We start from the raw sequence: 21,430 nt of genomic DNA, 5'->3' as shown, positions 1-21,430 counted from the left end.
ATATATAATATGTGAATTACTCTAACAACACTGTTGATTTACGTACAGGTGATCTAAGTTATAGAGCCGTGCCATCCACACCCTCAAGGTTGCAAGTCCCGTTACGGATATTACCCGCCATTCAAATTTTGTAGGTCGTGCTATCTGATGCTGTATGCTATATTTTATTGGTCAGCTGTATGACCTTCAGTGATCAGTGAATTTAAGAAGAAAATATGACACCAAGACAAAGAGGAATTCTGAAGCCATTGCTTCTCAACATTCCCAAACATTCGTCGGCAGAATGTGCCCTTGTCAGACTGCGGACTACTTCGACCAGGAAAGACGAGTAATGTTTCGAGTATGTACAATTAATAATCTAAAAGACCGAATAAAAAGGGACATAAATATTAATTAGAGAAAAGGTTGCTGAAAGGCTATACAAGAATATATGGTCAGGACTAATGTATGGGTCAGAAGCGTGGACACTTTCAGCAGACACCAGAAAGAGATTAGAGGCCTGGAACTGGCGGACGTCAGCCCCACAAGGGGTCACAACTCAAGGATGAAGAAACCACAAGTCCAGAAAACTGTAAAGGCAAACTTTTCGGAGTGAGAATTGTGAACTCTTGGAACAATCTGCCAGAAAGAGTTGTCACGGCACCGATTGAAAGATCATTCAAGGCCAGACTTGACCAACACTGGAGCAGGTTCCGATATATTCAGGAGCCAGTGCATGCCCAGCACTTGCCAACAGAGTGTAACAGAGACGTGACCGACCGCCCAAGCGGCTCGATCAGTGGCGAAGAGGATAAAAGTAAAAAGTAAAAGTAAAAATTGCGATCAGACTTCGGATGTGTAACAACACACACACACACACGCAAAATAAATAATAATGGTTGTCCCACGTGTAACGAGGATGGCCGGTGTAGAAGCTGTCGCCAACGCAAAACGCAACAATCACACCCTAAGTTAACGAGTTGCATCTCAAAGGGCACTACTCAGTCGAGTGCCCTTACCTGGAGCTGGCGGACGCTTGCCCCACAAGGGGGTCACAGTTCAAGGTTGAAGTAGCCGCAAGCCCAGAAAACTGTGAGGGGTAACCTTTTTGGAGTGAGAATTGTGAACTCTTGGAACAATCTGCCAGACAGTGTTGTGACGAAACTGAGTGTGAGCTCTTTCAAGACCAGACTTGACAAGCACTGGATCAGGTTCAGATGGTCAGGAGCCGGTGCATGCCCAGTACTTGCCAACAGTGCGTAACAGATACGTGACCGATCGCCCAAGCGGCTAATGAGCAGATCAGTGGTGTAGAAAATAAAAGTAAAAGAGATGACCGGACAACTGCGCTGGCTAACCATTACCCAATTACTGATAGGTTGACATATGCAAATGGCGTAAAGAAACTTGTCCATAGTTTCACCCTGCCCGGGCGAGCATGCTGACCACACACACACACACACACACACACATATATATATATATATATATATATATATATATATATATATATATATATATATATATATATATATATATATATATATATATATATATATATATATATATATATATATATATATATATATATATACATATATATATATATATATATATATATATATATATATATATATATATATATATATATATATATATATATATATATATATATATATATATATATATATATATATATATATATATATATATATATATATATATATATATATATATATATATATATATATATGTATATTACCTAAACGATGAACAACACAGTTGATTTTTATTTATACTTTCCTTTCGCCTCTTTTATTCCTGATATTCACCTTACTTTCAATAAAGGAAATTGTTGCATTCATTGAACTTTGTACATAATTACTGTAAGAGCGAAAAAAATATTTTCCTTGGAAAATACAGCTGAAACTTGAACCACAGTGGCCAGCGGCAGGCACACTGTACAGTATATATTACGTGTTTTTTCTTTCGAAATCGGTTATTTTGCAAAATTCCCAGTATGCATGCCGCTAATTTGGCGAAGTTACTTACAAACACAACCTAAACTAACCTAACATTATGGATAGGTTAAGTGGGCCTGTTCTTTTTTTTTTTTACTTTGGTTAGCCTGTTTGTAAGTTATCTCGCAAAATTCCCGGCATGCATGACGGGAATTTTGCAAAATAACCGATTAAAAGTAACATAGATACCATTAAAGACGCTTCGCACACAGGCGAATTAAATGAGTCATCATTGAATAACATCTTTTTTCGCAGGAACGGGGCTGGGAACTTAATAATTACCCTGATTTTCTTGTTGTCTTTCGGCAAATCGCAGTGATCCTTTTCAATTAAATTAATAGAACGACGTTGTTTAAGTCGTAATTTAGTAAGTTTTCTGTGACAATTACAATCGTTTTTCTCGACGATTGCAACAACTTTCCCCCATAAGGTAATATTTCAATAGATAACGTGGCGCAAAGAAAGTAAAATATTACCAATAAAAGCAACTGTAGAACAATTAACGATAATTATTCTGCAAACATCGGCAAACGATTTAGGCAAGAAAAACATACTTTCAATGCAGTTTTTCATACTGAACACTGTGGTAAAAATGAAAGATTGGAAAAATGCATAATTATTGAGATATGGCCCTTCCTACTGTCAGTCTTGACTCCAACAAAGGTGGGCAGGGCTTCGAAACGGAGGGAAAATGTGTAATTAAAAACATAACTAAATGAACCTAACCTAACCTAATCTGGTCATTGTACTCACCTACTGGGTAACTATTCCCCAAACACCGGCATACGATTCATTTAGGCTCGTAACCTGACACTGGCATACGATGGCTCGTAATCCGGTGTTTGCGGAATAATAACTCCACAAATGAATTGTTGATAAATATTCAGTTTTCTGTTAATCATCATTATCCTCTCACTGATGGCTTATCCCATGTGAAATCATCTCTTGTGACCTTCCCGTAACTTGTTAAACTTATCCTGGCTTCAGTACAAATTTCACTAACTGCACGGCATATCACTTGACACATAACGTTGTCTTATACCAAAAACAGTATTTCACAGATATTGATCATAAGTTATGAGGTATTCATGTATCTCACTATGAGACAATGGTGAGATTGATTGAGCCGAATCTTCTTTAAAGTGGTAGTGTTAGACTAAAAATAAATAAACAATCGGTAAACTCACCATCAGCCTCTCCGAAGCCGACTTCTCATCTCCATCCTCCTTCTTCTCGGATTTCTTTGATCCAGCCATCCCTAGATCTTCTTTTCACCTCAATTTCTGTCAATTTATTGTCTAGACCCACTTTGGCCTGGGCGCCGCCTCGTCCAATATGGCCTTGTCAGTTTTTCACTGTCCCCATCCTGGGCTAAGATGTTAGGGCACCTCGGAAGCGGAAGCATACTCTATAACTTACATGTTACCCAATAGTTCGAGCACACCTGCGACACAGGTAATTATATACACTTGCAGGTACTTCTCCGTGAGAATTTGCACAAACGGAGCACTAAATCTCTAGGTGTTCAGGCACAACACCTGTGAGACGGATATAGGTGAATGACAGATATTGTGCAAAGGGATCCCCGTTTCTAGGCTTCGGGTATAATGGGTCGCAACGACAAGTGCTGTAACCATTGCCTCACATCTAGTTCAGGACTCATTGGGAGATACATAGTTCACCCTCTTACTGGAAGCAGCAACAAAGCCACGACCCGATGTAAATAGTGAAACCGAGACTCATAGCGATGCTCACATAACTTTGTGAGTTACGGTGGCATATGATGTGCGAGTACCGACCGCCCGACGTTCAGCTTCTGACTGGTGCGGCGTCCAGTGCCACCCAGGGCGGCTCTTCCAGTGTTGACTTGACGACCACCACGCGCGCGCATCCTCGATGTACAACCACAATCCATCAACGACTTGCCTACACATCAGCTATATTTAATTTTGGTCCCACATACACACACTTTTGGAGGAACACATACACAAACTACACACACACACACACACATACACACATATATATATATATATATATATATATATATATATATATATATATATATATATATATATATATATATATATATATATATATATATATATATATATATATATATATATATATATATATATATATAACCTAACCTACCCTCCTACCTACCCTACCCTACCCTACCCTACCCTTTCCTAACCTGTTTGTAGACCGATCGCCTGTGATTGTCTAGCCCTAGCCTATACTATAGATGGGCAAGAGGTGACAAATATAAATTATAAACATCTCGGTCGAGTTTTAAAAAATGCTAGGGAGCCCAAAAGTAGGTTTCCTTTCTTTTTTAGTCCCCTCCCTCGGGTTATTATTATTATTATTATTATCTAAAACGAAAAATTAAATTTAACCAGTTACCACTGTAATTTCTTCAGTTTCCGTTTTCTCTAACCGTCAACCTGTTTTTCCCCAACAGATGGCAGAGAACGAATCATCGCTCAGTCGTTCACTATATTTCGGTATCTAGCACATCAACGTTAGCATCCTACCTGTATACCGTCTGTGTCAAAGGCTTGTATTGTCATTAATAATGGATTGAGGACAACCAAAACAAGAAAAAGTGACATACAGTTTCTGCTCGTAGCAATAGTATGGGGGCCATAACCAGCAGGCAAAATGCAGGTGTGGAGGAGGTGGACATTGGAGTCAATCATGCCTACAGATATCCTCCAAAATCTGGTGAGTCAACGGAAAAGTCTGTGGAATGGCTGATATATAGTACACAGGTAAAGGTGTCCAAACAAAGTGGATAAGTTTCGAGATTAGGAGGGCGTTATAATTCACGAACTAAGACAAAGAAATGAATACCATTGTAATTATTCTGGTTAAAGGTGTAGATAACGGCTACCACCAGAAGGAATTGTCCAAATTGGTTGAAAATTTTTCACACATGATATTAAGCACAAAAATGGAAACGACTATGCATAGAACCTAATAGAACCTGACCTAACGAATCCAAGAAAAAAGTCACATAAAAAGGCACGGAAAAAACCTAACCTAACCTACGTGCAATGCCATCATATTTATAAAGTGTTGTCAATGTGTACAAGTCATGTGACTTTTTTCCTGTGGACTTTATTTCCGTCCACCGACCTAACATACCCATAGGTTGAGTATGTTAGGTCAGGTTCTATTAGGTTCAGCGGGTTCAGGTACATTCAGGAGCCGGTGCATGCCCAGTATTTGCCAACAGTGCGTGACAGACGTGACTGATCGTCCGGGCGGCTAGCGAGCCGATCTTTTGGTGAAGAAGATAAATGAAGAGAGACGTGACCGATTGCCCAAACGGCTAACGAACCGATCAGTGGTCAAGAGGATAAAAGTAAAAAGTAAAAGTTATGCATTATCGTGTTAATTTGTGTTACTTTTTACTTTTATCCTCTTGACCACTGATCGGTTTGTTAGCCGTTTGGACAATTGGTCATGTCTCTGTTACGCACTGTTGGCAAGTACTGGGCATGCACCGGCTCCTGAATGTACCTGAACCTGCTCCAGTGTTGTTCAAGTCTGGTCTTGAAAGAGCTCACACTTGGTGCTGTCACAACACTTTCTGGTAGATTGCTCCAAGAGTTCACAACTCTCACTCCGAAAAAATTTACCCTCACAGTTTTCTGGACTTGCGGCTTCTTCAATCTTGAGCTGTGACCACTTTTGGGGCGAGCGTCCGCCAGCTCCAGGTAAGGACACTCGACTGAGTAGTGCCCCTTGAGATGCTTATACACCTCAATTAGGTCGCCCCTTGCCCGTCTGTAGTATAAGCTAGGCAAGTTCAGGCGCTCCAATCTCAGGGTAGTTGAGGTGCTTAAGTGCAGGCACCAGTCTGGTGGCCCTCCTTTGAACATTTTCAGCCAGCTGACAGTCCCTAGCATATCTCAGGGACCAGAAGGGGTGACAATACTCCAGATGGGGAAGCACTTCACTCTTGAAGATCGTTACGAGGGACGGACCGTCTAGATATCTGAACGACCTTCTTATAAGACCCAATAATTTATTTGCCTGATTTACCTTCTCGCAATGGCCCGAGAACTTCAGCTCATTGTCAACATATATACCTAGGTTCTCAAATAGTGCAGTTTCTTCTTCCCGTTGGGACATATACTTTTATCCTCTTCGCCACTGATCGGCTTGTTAGCCGCTTGGGCGATCGGCAATGGTGAGGAGGAATTTGTGGAATTTTTCTACACACTAACATCATGATATTAAACACAAAAATGGAAACAACAATGCATAGAACCTAATAGAGCCTGACCTAACATACCCATAGGTTGGGTATGGGGTAATTATGCAGTTTACAGCAACCACAGAATTCAAGAATTCACTCCACTCAATCGATAGAACTATTTTTTTCTATGATAATTTTCTTATATTACACTACGTTGTTGCTCATATTGTCTGTGTTTGTACGTTCGCTTTCCTCCCGTGCATGTGGTGGGGGCGGCCGCCAATCAAATCGGGGGTGACTGCAGCCAATCAAATCTAGGGCGGGGGCAGCAGCCAATCAAATCAAATAAAGAATCAACTTTTGATACAACCAAAAGTGGCTGGTAGAATGCGGGACTTTTTTATCAGTTACAACATGGAGCCAGTATGTGCTGGGTGTGATTTGATTATTGGAAGTTTATTGTATTATTTCATTCTAAAAATAAGGATACTTTAGAGAACAGAGGAACCCACGATGTATTCTGGTCCCTGACGAGGAGTAAGGTAAGAAATACTATAACAGCTATTTATATTCTCGTGGAGGCTGACCACGCGACTCTAGGGTTATTACATAGCACTTATGGGTCCAGGGGCAAAGCCCCCAGCTAGGTTGTTAGGTAAGGTTTAATTTGGTTATATGGTATAAGTTAGCAAGCACAGAGTACCTTGGAATTCGGAACACGCAATCGATAGAACTATTATGAGAGGGGGTGGGCTATATCACAAACGAGAGATTCCCGACAAAAACGAAGGTCAAATTTGAGTTAATCGCATCAAAACCTATCAGAAAACCACTTTTTTTCTTCAAATTCCATGGTTGTTGTAATATGCACATTTACCTGGTATGGTAGGTCAGATCTATTAGATTCTATGCATTATCGTGTTAATTTAAGTGTTGAACAACTTACCTTAATATTGAGGTTGATATACATCAGCAATGGCGAGGAGAATTTCGTGGAATCGTTCACCATCATTTATAGGAAATGTCTCTTGAAGAGGGATTCAGCGAGGTAAACAACAAAAATTGCTCCGGGAGGAGAATTGTGGAGTGGGATAGAGTAAATAAAAAAATTAAAATAAAATACTTAAAATCATAATAGAAAGTTGTCGTTTCTTTTAATATACAGTACTTAAAAGCATCAAAACAATAAGTACAGCAAAAATAAAGAAAATCAACAAACAACTTCTGGTGGTAGCCGTTATCTACACCTTTACGTTATTCTGAATCGGGGGCACGGTTTAACGAGCAAATTTAGACATTTTTTTCAGTGTTATCGTTTCAGTCATCCAACAAATTCTAGGATTTTAAGTTTCGTTTAGGTTAGTTTATGTTAGGTTGAAATTATGTTTTTTCGATGGGTTTTGATTGAACACCTTCCAAATTGGTGGATGACCGAAACCATAATTTTACCATTTTTTTTTATAGAAGGTAACTTGGTAAATATTTAGAAAATGATACCAAGCACCTGAATATTAAACATAGGTTATTTGTTTTTGTGTTTATTTTCTTACCACTGTACTGTATATTGTCTTCAGTGAGTTCTGATATGATAATCATTTCTTGTGCAAATGCTTCGTTTGGTAGATAATTAGCTACCTAAGGTGCACACTACTTTGTCTTCTTGGCAGTAATGCATTGGTTTTATGCTAAGGGGTTAGGTTAGGTTGGATTTGAAAAAATAAAACATTTGCACAAACTATGAGTGTCCTCTATAAAATGGTTTTATGTTAAGGTTAGGTAAAAAAGAAATTGCAGAAACGATGACTGTGTCCTCTGTAAAACACTGTGTAATTGTGCCGCTTTTATAATTGTTTACTATGCTAAATCACCGGCGAGTCAGTCATCAGTAATTACCCTTCTTTCTTACCTAAAGAATATCCTAAAACGTATGGAGGAATTACATTTTTCTAGGCAGTGGTTATTTGTCCAGTCACGGACCTTATCTTACTTAAGTAAAGGTGGAGGAGACAGTTAGCACCAGAAGAACTTTATGGAATTGCTCCAAATTACAGTTGTTGTTTGGATGAAACTGATTAATAAAGTCAGAGAAATCATTGTAGTATTTTTTCGTTTTAGTCTATCCTTGAATCATAAATTACTTGATTGTGGGCAGGCAAATAACAGAGTAAAAACACTGCAAACGCTCATCTCATGGCAGTACTTTCATGTCATTACATCTTATGTAGGCAAAGATCTCCCATGGTTACCGTGTTTTGGTTCACATTGTCTGTTGTGCGAGTGCCAGCAGTCTCTGTTCACATGTCAAGAAATGAACAATGATCTCATTAGGTGTGTTTGTCACTATTTAAGTTAGATTGAATTCATCAATTATTTCTAGAGATTTTGTGTGGATGATCATAAGAAAATTGAAACGACAATGCACAGGTTAGGAAGTTAGGTTAGATTAGATTCTACTAGGTTCTGTGTATTCTTGCTTCCATTTTCGTGTTCAGTATCATGGAATTAGTATCTCCAGAAATTTTGGTTCAAATGCACATGTTATTTCTGGTGCTGTCTCCTCCACCTTCACCCTTACTTCTGTTGGTAATTATTCTGCATACACCAACAAATAATTTAGGCATGAACAATATTTTTTAAATGCAGTTTTCATGCTGAATATAGTGGTGATAATAAAGGTTAGGGGAACTACATAATACATAGATTTGTTACTTTAACTACCCTGGTCCCACCAAAGGTGGGCAGGGCTTCGAAGCAAGGAATATATGGAATAGGAACATAACTACAAAAACCTAACCTAATATGTTCATTGTATTCATTTACTGGGTAATTATTCCTCAAACACTGGCATATGATTTAGGCTCATTGTCAGTGTTTGAGGAATATTAGCCCTTCTGCTATTTGTCCGGTATTCATTCTGATTACTTGAGGCTGATGACCTAACCAAACAAAATCAAACTAACCTCACCTAACTAAACCTAACCAAACAGAGTAATACTTTAGATGTCAGACTCTTGGGAAGAAGTCACTTTAGGGAAATTTTTTACAGTAGCTGTAGAACATGTTTCTTACCTCATAAATAGAAAGAAATGACTGGAGGAATTGTAAATTTCCTATTTTTTGTTTTCTAGTGTTTTCATTATTAACATGCTTCTCCACAATTCAGGGAGCTGTCAAGGAAGCTACCTTTACTTGTTTATGTATGTGCAAAGATACAGTCAAAGGATCATATACTGTACATTAACTCTTCCATTTACCACCTCCTTTATCACCTTGGTCTGTGGTCCATCCTTTCCAGGGGCTTTAAATTCTTTCAAGCCAACAATTCCTTTCAATTAACTTTCCACCCCTGAGGTATACAGATACATGCTCCTAGGTAGCTACTAGCATGTTATCCACTGTCTCTTGTGTGAACACGTATGCAAAGAAATCATTTAGGGCATCTGCTGTCTGTATATCATGCTCCAGGGCCACATTCATTACATCCATTAGAAGGCCAACAGTATCTTTGGTTTTCGTTTTGCTCCTGGTTCATACAGTATATATGCATAAAAAGACTTGCAACCGTATTATTAAACAACATCTTCCCTTGAAGAGGGTCGTCGTGTTTCAACCCGAGTTTTAAACTAAATGAGTCCTGAGGGACACCGCAGTACAGTACTTAATGGGGTGGTGTGGCGGTAAAATTAACTAATTCCAATATTATAAATTAATTTTATTGGAATTAGTTAATTTTACCACCACACCACCCCATTAAGTACAATACTGTACTGCGGTGTACCTCTCATTTAATTTTAAACTCGGGTTGAAACACGACGACCCTCTTCAAGGGAAGATGCTGTTTAATAATACGGGTGTTGGGATCTTTCTTTATGTATTAGGCTAGCTTCATCTGGAAGTGCTGCTTAGCTGATCTAATTTCTTGATTGGCTACATTTAGGGCTCATTTGTAAACTATTTAATCCATATGATGTTTTGTGCTCCAGTATTTCTTCCACATGTGATATTTTCTTTTGGTGGTTTTCCTGAATTTGTGATTCATCCACCCAGTCTTATTCCCTCACTTCTTTGATTTCTGGGGTATGCATTGATTTACTGTTGTAGAGGGCAATTTGTAATAAGTACAGTGGTAATGAAATATACACCTACAGTGGTCCCTCGGTTAACGAGTTACCTCCCATAAGATTCTTAAATTCGGTTAACGAGCAACCCCTCGGTTAACGAGTTTCTTACGAGCCGACCTCAACAAGTTTTGGCTTGCACTGGGCGGTCAACCAGCTGTAGTATTAGTCCGCCAATACATTCATCGGTTCTAGGGCTTAAATTCCTTACTATTTAAGTAAATATCAAGAAGTTTATACTATTCAATAATTTTAAAAGTTTAATATTAAATTTTTTAGTCATTTTAACAATTATTGAACGTAATTGAAGGTAAAGTGACTAGTTTAATGCGCGGCATCCAGCCTCTTAACACAGCAAACAGGCGTTAGTCTCTCTCTGTTTTCACTGGAGGTAACATCTTGCTTGAGACTCTCTTCAACTAAATGCTTTTTTTCTGTGTTTCCAAGCAAATTATTGGTCATTTTGACATTTATTTTACATATTGACAATATATAGCGCAGTGCACTGAAAGTCCTCAGAAATTATTTTGAAATCTTACCAATATCGTGGGCATTTTAAGGTCATTTTGAACCCATGTGCACTTTGATATTAAGAGTTATTACTGAGGTCACTTTTTACTATACAAAAACCTCTGAGTGCAATATGTACTGCAATAAAAAAAAAGGATTGAAATTTTCTGATGAAAGGGGGGCAGGGGATTTTGACCCCAGTACACCCATGAATGGTGCAATAATATAATGGCTTACACAGAAATGTACTCTTAGATTCCATACAGTCATTTTATAAGTAAAAAAAAAAAATTGTTTCACATTTTATTATGAAACTGCATATAAACTGCACCAATACCATTTTGTTTACCCCTACTCCAAGCAGGTGTTTGAATCTCAACCACAGCTGCTAGTTTGTTTTCATTCACTGGAGTTACTACAAGGCTTCAGGAGAATAATCTGTATCTCCAGCAAATGAATAGCTCCAGCAAGTAGTTATATGTAATGGTTACCCCTCATGTAATGAGGATGGCCGGCCCAAGGGCCACCTAGGCGTGAATTTGTTTAAGGTGTAGAAGCTGTTGCCAACACCACAATCACACCCTAAATTAACGAGTTGCATGAACCAGTGTCAAGGAATAGTCTGAGAAGACCGGACGCCTCGCCAACTGCAATGGCTAACCATCACCCCGGAACACGATACGCAAATCGATTAACATCCAGGTTCCCAATTACTGCTGGGAAGATAGACAAATGCCATAAAGAAGCTTGCCCATAGTGTCACCCTGCCCGGAGATCAAACCCGGGTCTGCTCGCTTGCAAGGCGAGCATGCTGACCATTACACCACAGGTCACATCACAAAAATATGGGGTATGTTTCTTCTCACTTAATATGTTTTGCTATTGTTTAATGCTTTTTTTATCTCTTATGATTTCCAGGAAACTACTTCAGCAGTCATTTTATAATGGGAGGGGAACGGTTTGATACAGCTCAGCCAGAGATGTATCTCTTTGGTGAGAACATGGACGTCAACTTTTTAGGATCACGTCCTGCTCCTGTAAGTTAATTTTTACTGTACAGTATAGTGTATAATCTGTGGTTAGCAAATAAATGCTTCTATCTTTTATCCATGTGAGATTTAGTTTACAGGTAGTTTCCGTAAAACCCATGCTATGTGTGAAATTGTGATACCGGTACGTATAAGAAACTATTTTTCCAAAAAGAAACAAATTATTTAGGGGGATGCTTTCGTGGCTGGGAATTTTGAAGGTACCTAGGCTGAATTTTCAAACAGAAACACCTATAAGTTGATAATAGATATGAAAACAATTTATAGGTGTGTGCATATTCTCATTCTCTTGGCTCTTTATTGACTGTTGTTCCTTTACCACGCTCCTGTCATTTAGTAATGTTAAATATTACCTCTAAAATTACATAATTTCTTGTTTCTTGATATTAGGTGTCCTTAGCGAATGTCGGGTAGGTCTTTCTGTATTCATTATGCACAATATTATGCTATTTCTAAAGAAATAAATACTGTACTGTACATACTCAATCATCATCAGCCATTTTCTGTGCTTGCGTGGGTTAGCCGTGATTACCCAATGTTATGATGTCCCGGTTGCTATCAGGCAATTAAATTTGAAGCAAGTCTTACGGTTGAATACTGATATCCTTCCATATTGCCAACCCACTTTTACAGAGCGGGAACTGGGCATTAATCGTAGAACATCCAAGTGTCCTCTTAATGACAAGACAGGGTCGCAAGTCCCAAAGACAATCAAAGGTTGTCCTCCGTAATACATACAGGAGGTACTATAAACAACTCTTACTAATGCACATACCAGTAACAGTTAACACATTAACCATTCCTACAGAAGATTACCATTTGTCATTCATGCCAGTAGTGCATTTAGAAGATTCTCATTGATTTCTTCTCAGTACATGCAGTTTGATTATTGGTCATAAAATGAGGAGTACTTGTACTCTTGAAAGTACAGTAGTAGGCATGTAAGAGTGACATCTAGTTGGCCTCCCAACCATTATCCTACAGGCTAAGAAGGGATTTATCTAGTATTGTACAGCAGTGTACTATTGTTAAGGTGTGACGCATCTCTGACATGTCATGGATAACATACTAGGTGTATTTATTTTTTAATTATTGTAATTTGTATTTATTTTCAGTTTCCATACCCAGCTCCAACTGCAAATGAACCGAGCAAAACTCTAAAAGCACTTATCAACATTAGAAAGGAGAGTTTACGTTTTGTCCGTGCACCTGATGAATCTGCTACTCTAAAAGAACTTGATGACACTACTGCAGCATCCAGATTCAATATTGAATTTACATTTGACTGTGATGTGCGGTGTGCAATCACCATCATGTACTTTTGCTCAGAAGAGGTCACAACCAGTGGCATGAAGTGAGTTCTGAATATGAGTATGGATGTTTCATCCCCTCTAACTATCTTTGAGAGATTTCAGTAGATTTATTGCCTCAGGTTTTACTTGTGTAACATATGTCATATCTGGATGAATGCCTGTGGTCTGTTTGTTCAGATCATCTTCTGTCTCAATAACATCATTCACTACTGAAGCAAACAGGCTAGTGTCTTTTCAATACAGTATACACTATACAGTACCATATTTATGGTTCTGTAAGAGTAATATACAGTATAGTCTCGGTTTACGCGGATTTCCTTTACGCGGTTGGTCATTTACGCGGCACCTGGCCAGACGTGCCAATTATTAGTTACGCTGTACATTCCAGCATTTACGTGGGAAGCGGCGCGGACAAGGTGCGCGCTAGGTCACCCTGACGTCAGATGACGTTTCAGACTGTGATTGGGCCACGTATCCTTTCCACCCAAGCACCCTTGCCGCCGAGCGCTGTGATTGGTCTATTTAACCTTGCTTGCCCAGTCAACAAAACATTTCCGAGTTCTTCACCCACCACCCACCACGGCCAGCCCAAGTCAGTGATAGTGATAGTGAGGATATGGACTTGAGGGGTTTGACAAAGAGGCCCTGCAAGCCTCTGTGGTGGATAGTGATACAGGTGATACAAGTGATACAGGTGAGGGCCAATAATCTGCCCTCTGCCTCGGAACCAAACCCCCGCCCAGCCATCTCTTCTACTAACGTAAATGTTAAAAAACCTAATATTATTGATATTTCTCTTAAATATTAATTGTGTGTGCATACCATCATAAAATTAAGATGTTATTTTTACTACAACGTACGTACAGTGACCCCTCGTTTAACGAACGCCTCGGTTAACGAAATTTCGGTTAACGAACTGCCTTCCATAAGGATCTTCAATTCGGTTAACGAACAAAAATTCGGTTAACGAATTTCTTACGAACCGACCTCAACATGTTTTCGCTTGCACTGACCAGGCAACCAGCTTTAGTGTCAGTCCGCCAATATACATTAATCGGTTCTACTGCTTAAATTCCTTACTATTTTAGTAAATATCAAGAAGTTTATACTATTCAATAGTTTTAAAAGTTTAATATTCAATTTTTTAGTCATTTTAACAAATATTGAACATAATTGAAGGTAAAGTGACTAGTTTAATGCGTGGCATCCAGCCTCTTAACACAGCAAACAGGCGTTAGTCTCTCTCTGTTTTCACTGGAGGTAACATCTTGCTTGAGACTCTCTTCAACTAAACGCTTTTTTCTGTGTTTCCAAGCAAATTATTGGTCATTTTGAAATATATTTTACATATTGACAATATATAATGCGGTGCAGTGTTGATTTAAAGAAAATAATCTTGAATTACACCAAGAGAGCTAAAATTTTATGGGTGAAATGGCGCCATGGGGTGACTTCTCTTCCACCCCAATGCCTTCTCTTCTTCCTTCTCCTCCACCCCCATTCTAAATCCCATCATCATCATCATCATCATCCAGGAGCCTTCTACATACACACCGCAAAGTAAGTGAACCTTTCTACCATTTTTGTTGAATTTAGGAAATTTTCGGTGAGCTGGAACCAATTACCCAAAAACCCATTGAAACAATGGTTTCGGTTAACGAACTTTTTGGTTAACGAACGACCTTCTGGAACGGATTGAGTTCGTTAACCGAGGGGTCACTGTATTGTGTCGGAAAAAGGGTAGTCTGGGGGTCGGCCCAGTCTCTATTTCAATTAATCCCATATGTTCTGTTATTTCGATTACACGTTTCTCGTTTTACACGAACCTCCACGGGTTTAATTGACCGCGTAAACCGAAACTATACTGTATATATTTGTTTACCTAGTGCTTGTCTAGTTTTCTCTGAAAGTTCAAGATATTGGGAGACCTAACCACCAGTTCTGGTGAGCTGTTCACTCATCTACAGTGCAATATCAAGTTGTTCTGCTCCGTGTGTGGTCATAACTTGAATAACTTGAAACATGACCTGTGGCATTACTGTTATCTATTGTCACTGCAGTACTTGACATGCTTCTTTTGTGGTATAATTCTTGTATCATTTAAAATGTCTTGCCAGTATCACCATGGAAAGTGGTACACTGTCAATGGAACCTTTAGTTTTCCCAGAGCCTTCAAAAATCATTTTCCTCTTAGGTATCATTTTCGTTTTTTTTTTTTTTTTTTTTTTAATCAGACCTTTGAAAATCAGACCCTTATTTTCACTAATAGAATGATTTCTACTGTAGGAAAATAAAATTTTTAAGCTTTGTCTAAATATTTATTTTATTTTGCAACAGCTACACTCCACGTGACCCAAGTATGAATTCAGAAACATACCACTACAAGAGAGGGGCAAACCAGCAGTTCTCTCAAGTGTGTCATGTCTTTGATCCTTCTCTGTATCCTGAAGAAGAGCTTTTATACAGCTTTGACAGAGAGGTTTTACCCATTGTCATTTATTGTGTTGCAGAAGAAGGAGAGGGTAAGCAACTTTAAAAAAGAATTCTTGGCATATATTAATAATAGTGTATAACAGAAAATTATTTTATTTAATCTTATGCCACCATAATGTATATATTTTTAGTAAGGTTTTAATCCTTTATCTTTGCAGATCCCCGTCAGTCCCATGTTACTTTTGCAGTTGTGGAAAAACACAGTGATGGCTATGCATTAAAGCCCTTAAAACAGAAATTGTTTGTAGATGGCCTCTCGTATCTTTTACAAGAAATCTATGGCATAGAAAATAAGAATGCAGATAATTGTAAGGTTAGTTGTGAACTCATTACATAGAAATTTTATACAGTGGTAGTTCAGAACAGTATTATAAAGTATAGTAAGTTAGAAAAATCATTTACTGTATTTCAGCAGAAGAGAAGTCACTTTTCCAATGTTAAGGAAGGAAAGAATTGCTTGACATTTATGACTGGGAAAAGCATGTGAATCAAGCTCTAGAAGAGTGATGCAAAAGGTATTGAAAATAAGTACAGCGGTAACGCGCATAACTCTCACCAATATGTTAAGGGTTTGCGCCTCAACCCGGACACACGTGAGAAGGGTGTTATCCAGTGTGACCCTCACTACCAAACACCACAGGTTTCCTGGTACGCGGTTTCCTCCTGTGCTAACACTGGATAGAGCGCCCTAACAGCTAGTAAGCTGATAAGTGCGAATATGATAAAAAAAGGTGGGGGGATAAATGGGAAATTGTTGAATAATTTAGAACTGGGCAGTAGGAGGTAGGTGAAGACCAAAAAGTAGATAAAGGAATGTGAAAAACAATAGAAGCGAAGGAAATGAAGATCTAGAAAGCAGTGATGGGTGAACATGGCAATGGGGGCTTTATGAGGATGTTGTAACTGTATGAATTGAATAACAACACATGGTCAACATAGTCAATGCTTGCTTCTAGTTTAGACCACACAGCAATGGAGGGCGAGAGATCCAACTCAACCAAAAAGTCTAGATGATTAAAATGTGTACATTGGGTCTTTGCTATAATACGTGTACAGTGGGTCTTTGCTATAATACAAGTACACGTATTTTTAACTTTTATCAGGTTCAAATCCCAACTCTTATATATACTTTTTCCTTGGAATAAGTCACTCTTGATATTATCAGTCATTGTAATTGTGAGAGAGTAATACATTACAGTCTTGCTGAATTTAAAAAAATTTCCACTCACCCAAAATATTTGCCAAATTATAGGAATTCCCTGTATCTAACATTTGAAATGATTGAATGAAAGTTACATTATAAAACATAAATAAATGACTGAAGGAATTTATTGGAATTGGAAGTAACAACTGTAATTATTAAAACTACTGGGTAGAGTTAAAACTATAGTACAGTACTATAGTTCAATAACCCATCACTGCAAATTAGTCACAATCAAGATCATCCAGGTTATTGTTACTCTAATTTGGTTGGCAGTTCATCATTTCCCCTTCCATCAAGTCTTCCTCCTCTTCATGATCTGTATTACACTCGGTCTCATTAGTGAGAGATTCTAATTTGTATGTCAATTCTTCCTCTCTGGAGGTAGATGGTGCAACAGCTGCACATCTGAGATAATCCATGTGTTTCCTCTTCTGCTTGGTACCTGTCTTGGGTTGGGTCCAAAGTGTTACTGCTTGGGTGGGGTTAAAGTCCTCGATTTCAGGTGACTGCAGCTTGACAGTTAGTAGGTCACTATGGGTATTAGTACATGAAAAACTCATACTCCAATCAAACTTTGTAAAGTTCATGACACTGAAACCTCACTCACTCTAAACAGTTGAGGATGGGAGAGTAAGAACGAGGTCAATCAGTGCAAGCATGTTAGGGCAGTCCTGACCATTCTCCCTATTCAGGTGTGGCCATGTCACAGTCTTTGGTCTCTTCCAAGCTGTTGCCCATGTAAAAACTAGTCTTCAGCTTTACCCATTCCCCAGATACTTTGGATGTATGTCCACCTTCTGTTGTTGTAGGATGATTGGAAATGATCAACGAGTGTTGCCAGGGTCTCCTTACTAAAGTCCTTTTCATTTTGCTTTCCTGCATCACATTTTTCATCATTTTATTTATTTTTCTCTCTTCGTGGAGGGCTCTGAAACATTTGCAAGGTAGTGCCACATTTTCATCTTGCAAACTTACGTGTCACGCGATGAAGACTGAAACTCAGATGCTGTGTACTGATTTTTTTCTCAGTTTTCTTTGTGGACAGGAACAAATGTTCCATAAAATGGAAACAGGTAGCTGCAAAGAACATACAGATGCATAATTGTTATTAATAAAAAGAGTGGTTAAAATGCATTTGCTTATGAGATAATACTTTTTTTATTACAGTATTTTAATTGAAAAAATATATACCCCCTGCAGTGTATTTCGGTTTTTACATAAGACCATTTTTTTCTTTATAGCCAAACAATGTTAGACATTTTCACTTTTGCATGCAGCAAAGTTACCACGTGCCCGGCGGGCTAGTACATATAAAATTTAACTCGCCCTAAAGGTTTTCCACTTGCCTCGGGTGAGTGAGTTTCTGAAGCCCTGATTATACTTGTATACTTATACTGTACTGCATGGTATCTTTTGAACCTTCCCAGTCATGGTACTTTTCCTCCTCTCCCAAACTTTTCCATTTTTGAACTTGCTTTGAATTTAATTGTGTATAGTATATATATATTATATTTTACTGTTATACTCATCATGGATGTACTGTATTTTAGGTTTCAACAGAGGAAGATACTGAGGACAACGGGGCTGAATGTGTTATCTGCATGTGTGACCTGCGTGACACTCTAATCCTGCCATGCCGTCACTTGTGTCTGTGTAACTGCTGTGCTGACTCTCTCAGGTACTTCAGAAATCTGATTGTCTCATATGTGCCATCCTCCATTATAGTAGGAAATGGCTTGGAAGGGTGAAAGATGTTACTTGAATACTGATATTGTATACAGTACAGTACAGAGGTTTATGTATTATCGTTTTCCTTTTTGTGCTAAATTTTGATTAATTGTTGCCTAAACTTAAGTGATGACTTAAACTAGTACATGTTACCTACAATTATTTAATTACAATAGCAATAATTCAATATATCCCGATGGAATCGGGAACTAAGTGAAAACAGACCATTTGTGCAGTGTCGAACCCATTCACTTGGTGGGAGGTATTGCCACATTTACTCATGATAAATGTGTGTTGATGCTGTCATCATCTACAGAAATTCTTTATATTATCTAGTCTAGCTTTTGATATTACATCATGTTAGGATATAAAAATTAGATTAATACTGTATAGTAAATGAACAGGTAAGCCCAAAGAAAAGGCAGTACGTATCTTATATTCCTACACTACATATACACATATATCATAAAAATGTTACATAATTGACATTTTTTATTGCCTTATTTGAAATCAGCACCACAAAATTAATAAAGTGCAGCATATTTGAGCCGTGTTACCGAACCCTTGTCAACTAGTGTAATCGTCGGTTAATGGGACGTCGGTTTTTGGGGTATACCTGTACTGTATTGTTTCATCAGATAATTTTTCCATAAGTGTTATTGTTGTATTAAGAAATGTTGTATTCTATATTCAGGTACCAAGCCAACAATTGCCCTATTTGCCGTGCTCCGTTCCGAGCTCTCCTGCAGATTAAAGCCTTACAGAAAAGTTCTGGAACATGTACCAATCCACAGCCAAACTCAGAGGTAGGATTATTTAACAACTTTACAATTCAGTATCTTATTGCCATTCACTAGAGCTGGGTTGGTTTGTAAAATTTACTATCCAGACATCCAGAAATTTTATGTTATTGGATAAATGATGTCCAGCATAAGAATTTCATACTATAGAATTACATTTTATGCTTTAATAGTATTTTATACCAAAGTACCAAGAGAAGCTTAAAAATCATCCAAGACTTCTTTGTAAATTTATACAGTTCTCATATTAAGTTAACTTATTCAGCTGTAAACATATGTTGGGAAAATTAAAAAAAAAAAATACTATTAATAATGAAATTTAAGGTTTCAGACTCAAAGTGACATTTTAAGTAATGTACAGTACAGTACTGTATATTGATTTTGACACCCAGTATCAGTTGGCAGAGCAAATAAATATGATTTCTTTAAAAAAAAAAGTCTTAAGTAAAAAAAATTTTTCATGGGGGGAAAGGGTGATTCAGGGGCGGATCCAAGGGGGGTCTGGCCCCCCACTTTTCATCAGAAAATTTCAGTATTTTTTCTTTAATGCAATATTGCACTCAGCTGGGTGGGCTCGCTGTGCTCACCCTGTTCCTCCACCCACAACTTCTTGGACCCCCCTTTTGATATACCTGGATCAGCCCCTGTGATTGCAAAATGTATTTAATATTTAAATATTTTTACTGTATCTCAATATATGAACTATTGAATTGATAACTGGGTAACCGACCCAGCTCTAATTAATGGGGTGAACTGCACTAAATCCTGTAGAACACTTGTCTAGTGGGGTAAGTGATGTTTCACTTTCTCTTGACCCTGTAAACTACTTTACATACAATATTCCCATAAAGTTCGTGTCCCTTGGAATCTCGCACTGACAAGTCCAAGTCGCTGGCTATATGCTGTCGTGTTTCTCACTACTACAGCTCACTATGACTTTATGGACCTTTTACACTGTTTTTTTATTACAGTCATCCCTTGGTTATCACGCCTAATTGGGACCCCGCCGAGTGCGTGATAACGAAAAACGCGATAACGAAAGTACAGAACCTATCGGATTTATTCTAATTGGTTCCAGGCACCCAAGACCCAACCTCAAGTTTCCCATTTTACGACTATTTAGACCCACTAAATATGTATATATGATATTATGGTAAATATCATAAACACACATAGGCATGGCTAGGTTTATTACAAAGTGATGAAAAGGGTATGCTTAATACTGTAGTCCATAAAACATGTAGCTATGTCTTTCTTTATTTGAGTCCCTCATCATAGCAGTCCGTTTTCTCTCGCTTCAGGACGCCTGAGTCCTCCGTTTTCTCTCAATCTTAGAGTGCACCAGAGACTTCGTTATTCCTTAGTAATGACACAGAATTTGAAATTGCAACTGGGATTGCAATTGTTGAGGCAACTTAGATATGACTGATTATAGTTGGAACATTCAAGATCCATTGTGAGTGAAGATGAAAGCTTCAACTGTCTTTATGGTTGGTAAAACTTGTCAAGTAAGTGAGTGTCAAGTCTGTCAGTATGAGTGGCATGTGTGAGTGCTTGTGTCCCCCATCAGAGGAGTCCGTTTTCTCTCGCTTCAGGACGCCTGAGTCCTCCGTTTTCTCTCAATCTTAGAGTGCACCAAAGACTTCGTTATTCCTTAGTAATGACACAGAATTTGAAATTGCAACCCCAATTGCAACTGGGGTTGCAATTGTTGAGGCAACTAGATATGTCTGATTACAGCAAATGTGTTATTGTCAATTTGTAGTTGAAAGATTTTATCCTCAATGGATGTAGGTTAACATTACACCTGGAGGCAAATGCGTGATAACCAAATTCTCGGCAAGGAAAATGCGCTATAACGGCAGGTGGGCAGATTTTGATGGAGGCGTGATAACGAAAATCGCGATAACCGAGTGTGCTATAACCAAGGGACGACTGTATTATTAATTAAATTGACCTAATTTAGTACAAAAGGATATACTGTATTTTACGGCATATAAGA

General features: G+C 38.3%; 2 protein-coding genes across 9 annotated transcripts in view; one reads left to right on the top strand and one right to left on the bottom strand.

Annotated features, from left to right (window-relative positions):
- Positions 1–3,830, bottom strand: part of LOC121867585 (kinesin-like protein KIF19) — a gene marked incomplete at its 3' end in the record, with an annotated part of 121,868 nt that extends 118,038 nt beyond the window's left edge. For all 5 annotated transcript variants that reach the window (XM_042367606.1, XM_042367607.1, XM_042367608.1 and 2 more), the window contains 1 exon segment: positions 3,188–3,830. In XM_042367606.1, coding sequence (XP_042223540.1) covers positions 3,188–3,256 — 69 coding nt within the window.
- Positions 3,831–4,458: 628 nt separating this feature from the next.
- Positions 4,459–21,430, top strand: part of LOC121867583 (probable E3 ubiquitin-protein ligase MGRN1) — a 42,328-nt gene continuing 25,356 nt past the window's right edge. For all 4 annotated transcript variants that reach the window (XM_042367600.1, XM_042367601.1, XM_042367598.1 and 1 more), the window contains exons 1-7: positions 4,459–4,730; positions 11,760–11,878; positions 13,006–13,244; positions 15,541–15,725; positions 15,855–16,009; positions 18,451–18,578; positions 19,323–19,434. In XM_042367600.1, the coding sequence (XP_042223534.1) occupies positions 4,643–4,730; positions 11,760–11,878; positions 13,006–13,244; positions 15,541–15,725; positions 15,855–16,009; positions 18,451–18,578; positions 19,323–19,434 (1,026 nt within the window). In that variant the 5' untranslated portion in view covers positions 4,459–4,642. The remainder of the gene's footprint in view (positions 4,731–11,759; positions 11,879–13,005; positions 13,245–15,540; positions 15,726–15,854; positions 16,010–18,450; positions 18,579–19,322; positions 19,435–21,430) is intronic.

Source organism: Homarus americanus, unplaced genomic scaffold (assembly GCF_018991925.1).
Source record: "Homarus americanus isolate GMGI-L3 unplaced genomic scaffold, GMGI_Hamer_2.0 scaffold27457, whole genome shotgun sequence".
Taxonomy (NCBI): Eukaryota; Metazoa; Arthropoda; class Malacostraca; order Decapoda; family Nephropidae; genus Homarus; species Homarus americanus.
This window is presented reverse-complemented; position numbering and strand designations above follow the sequence as displayed.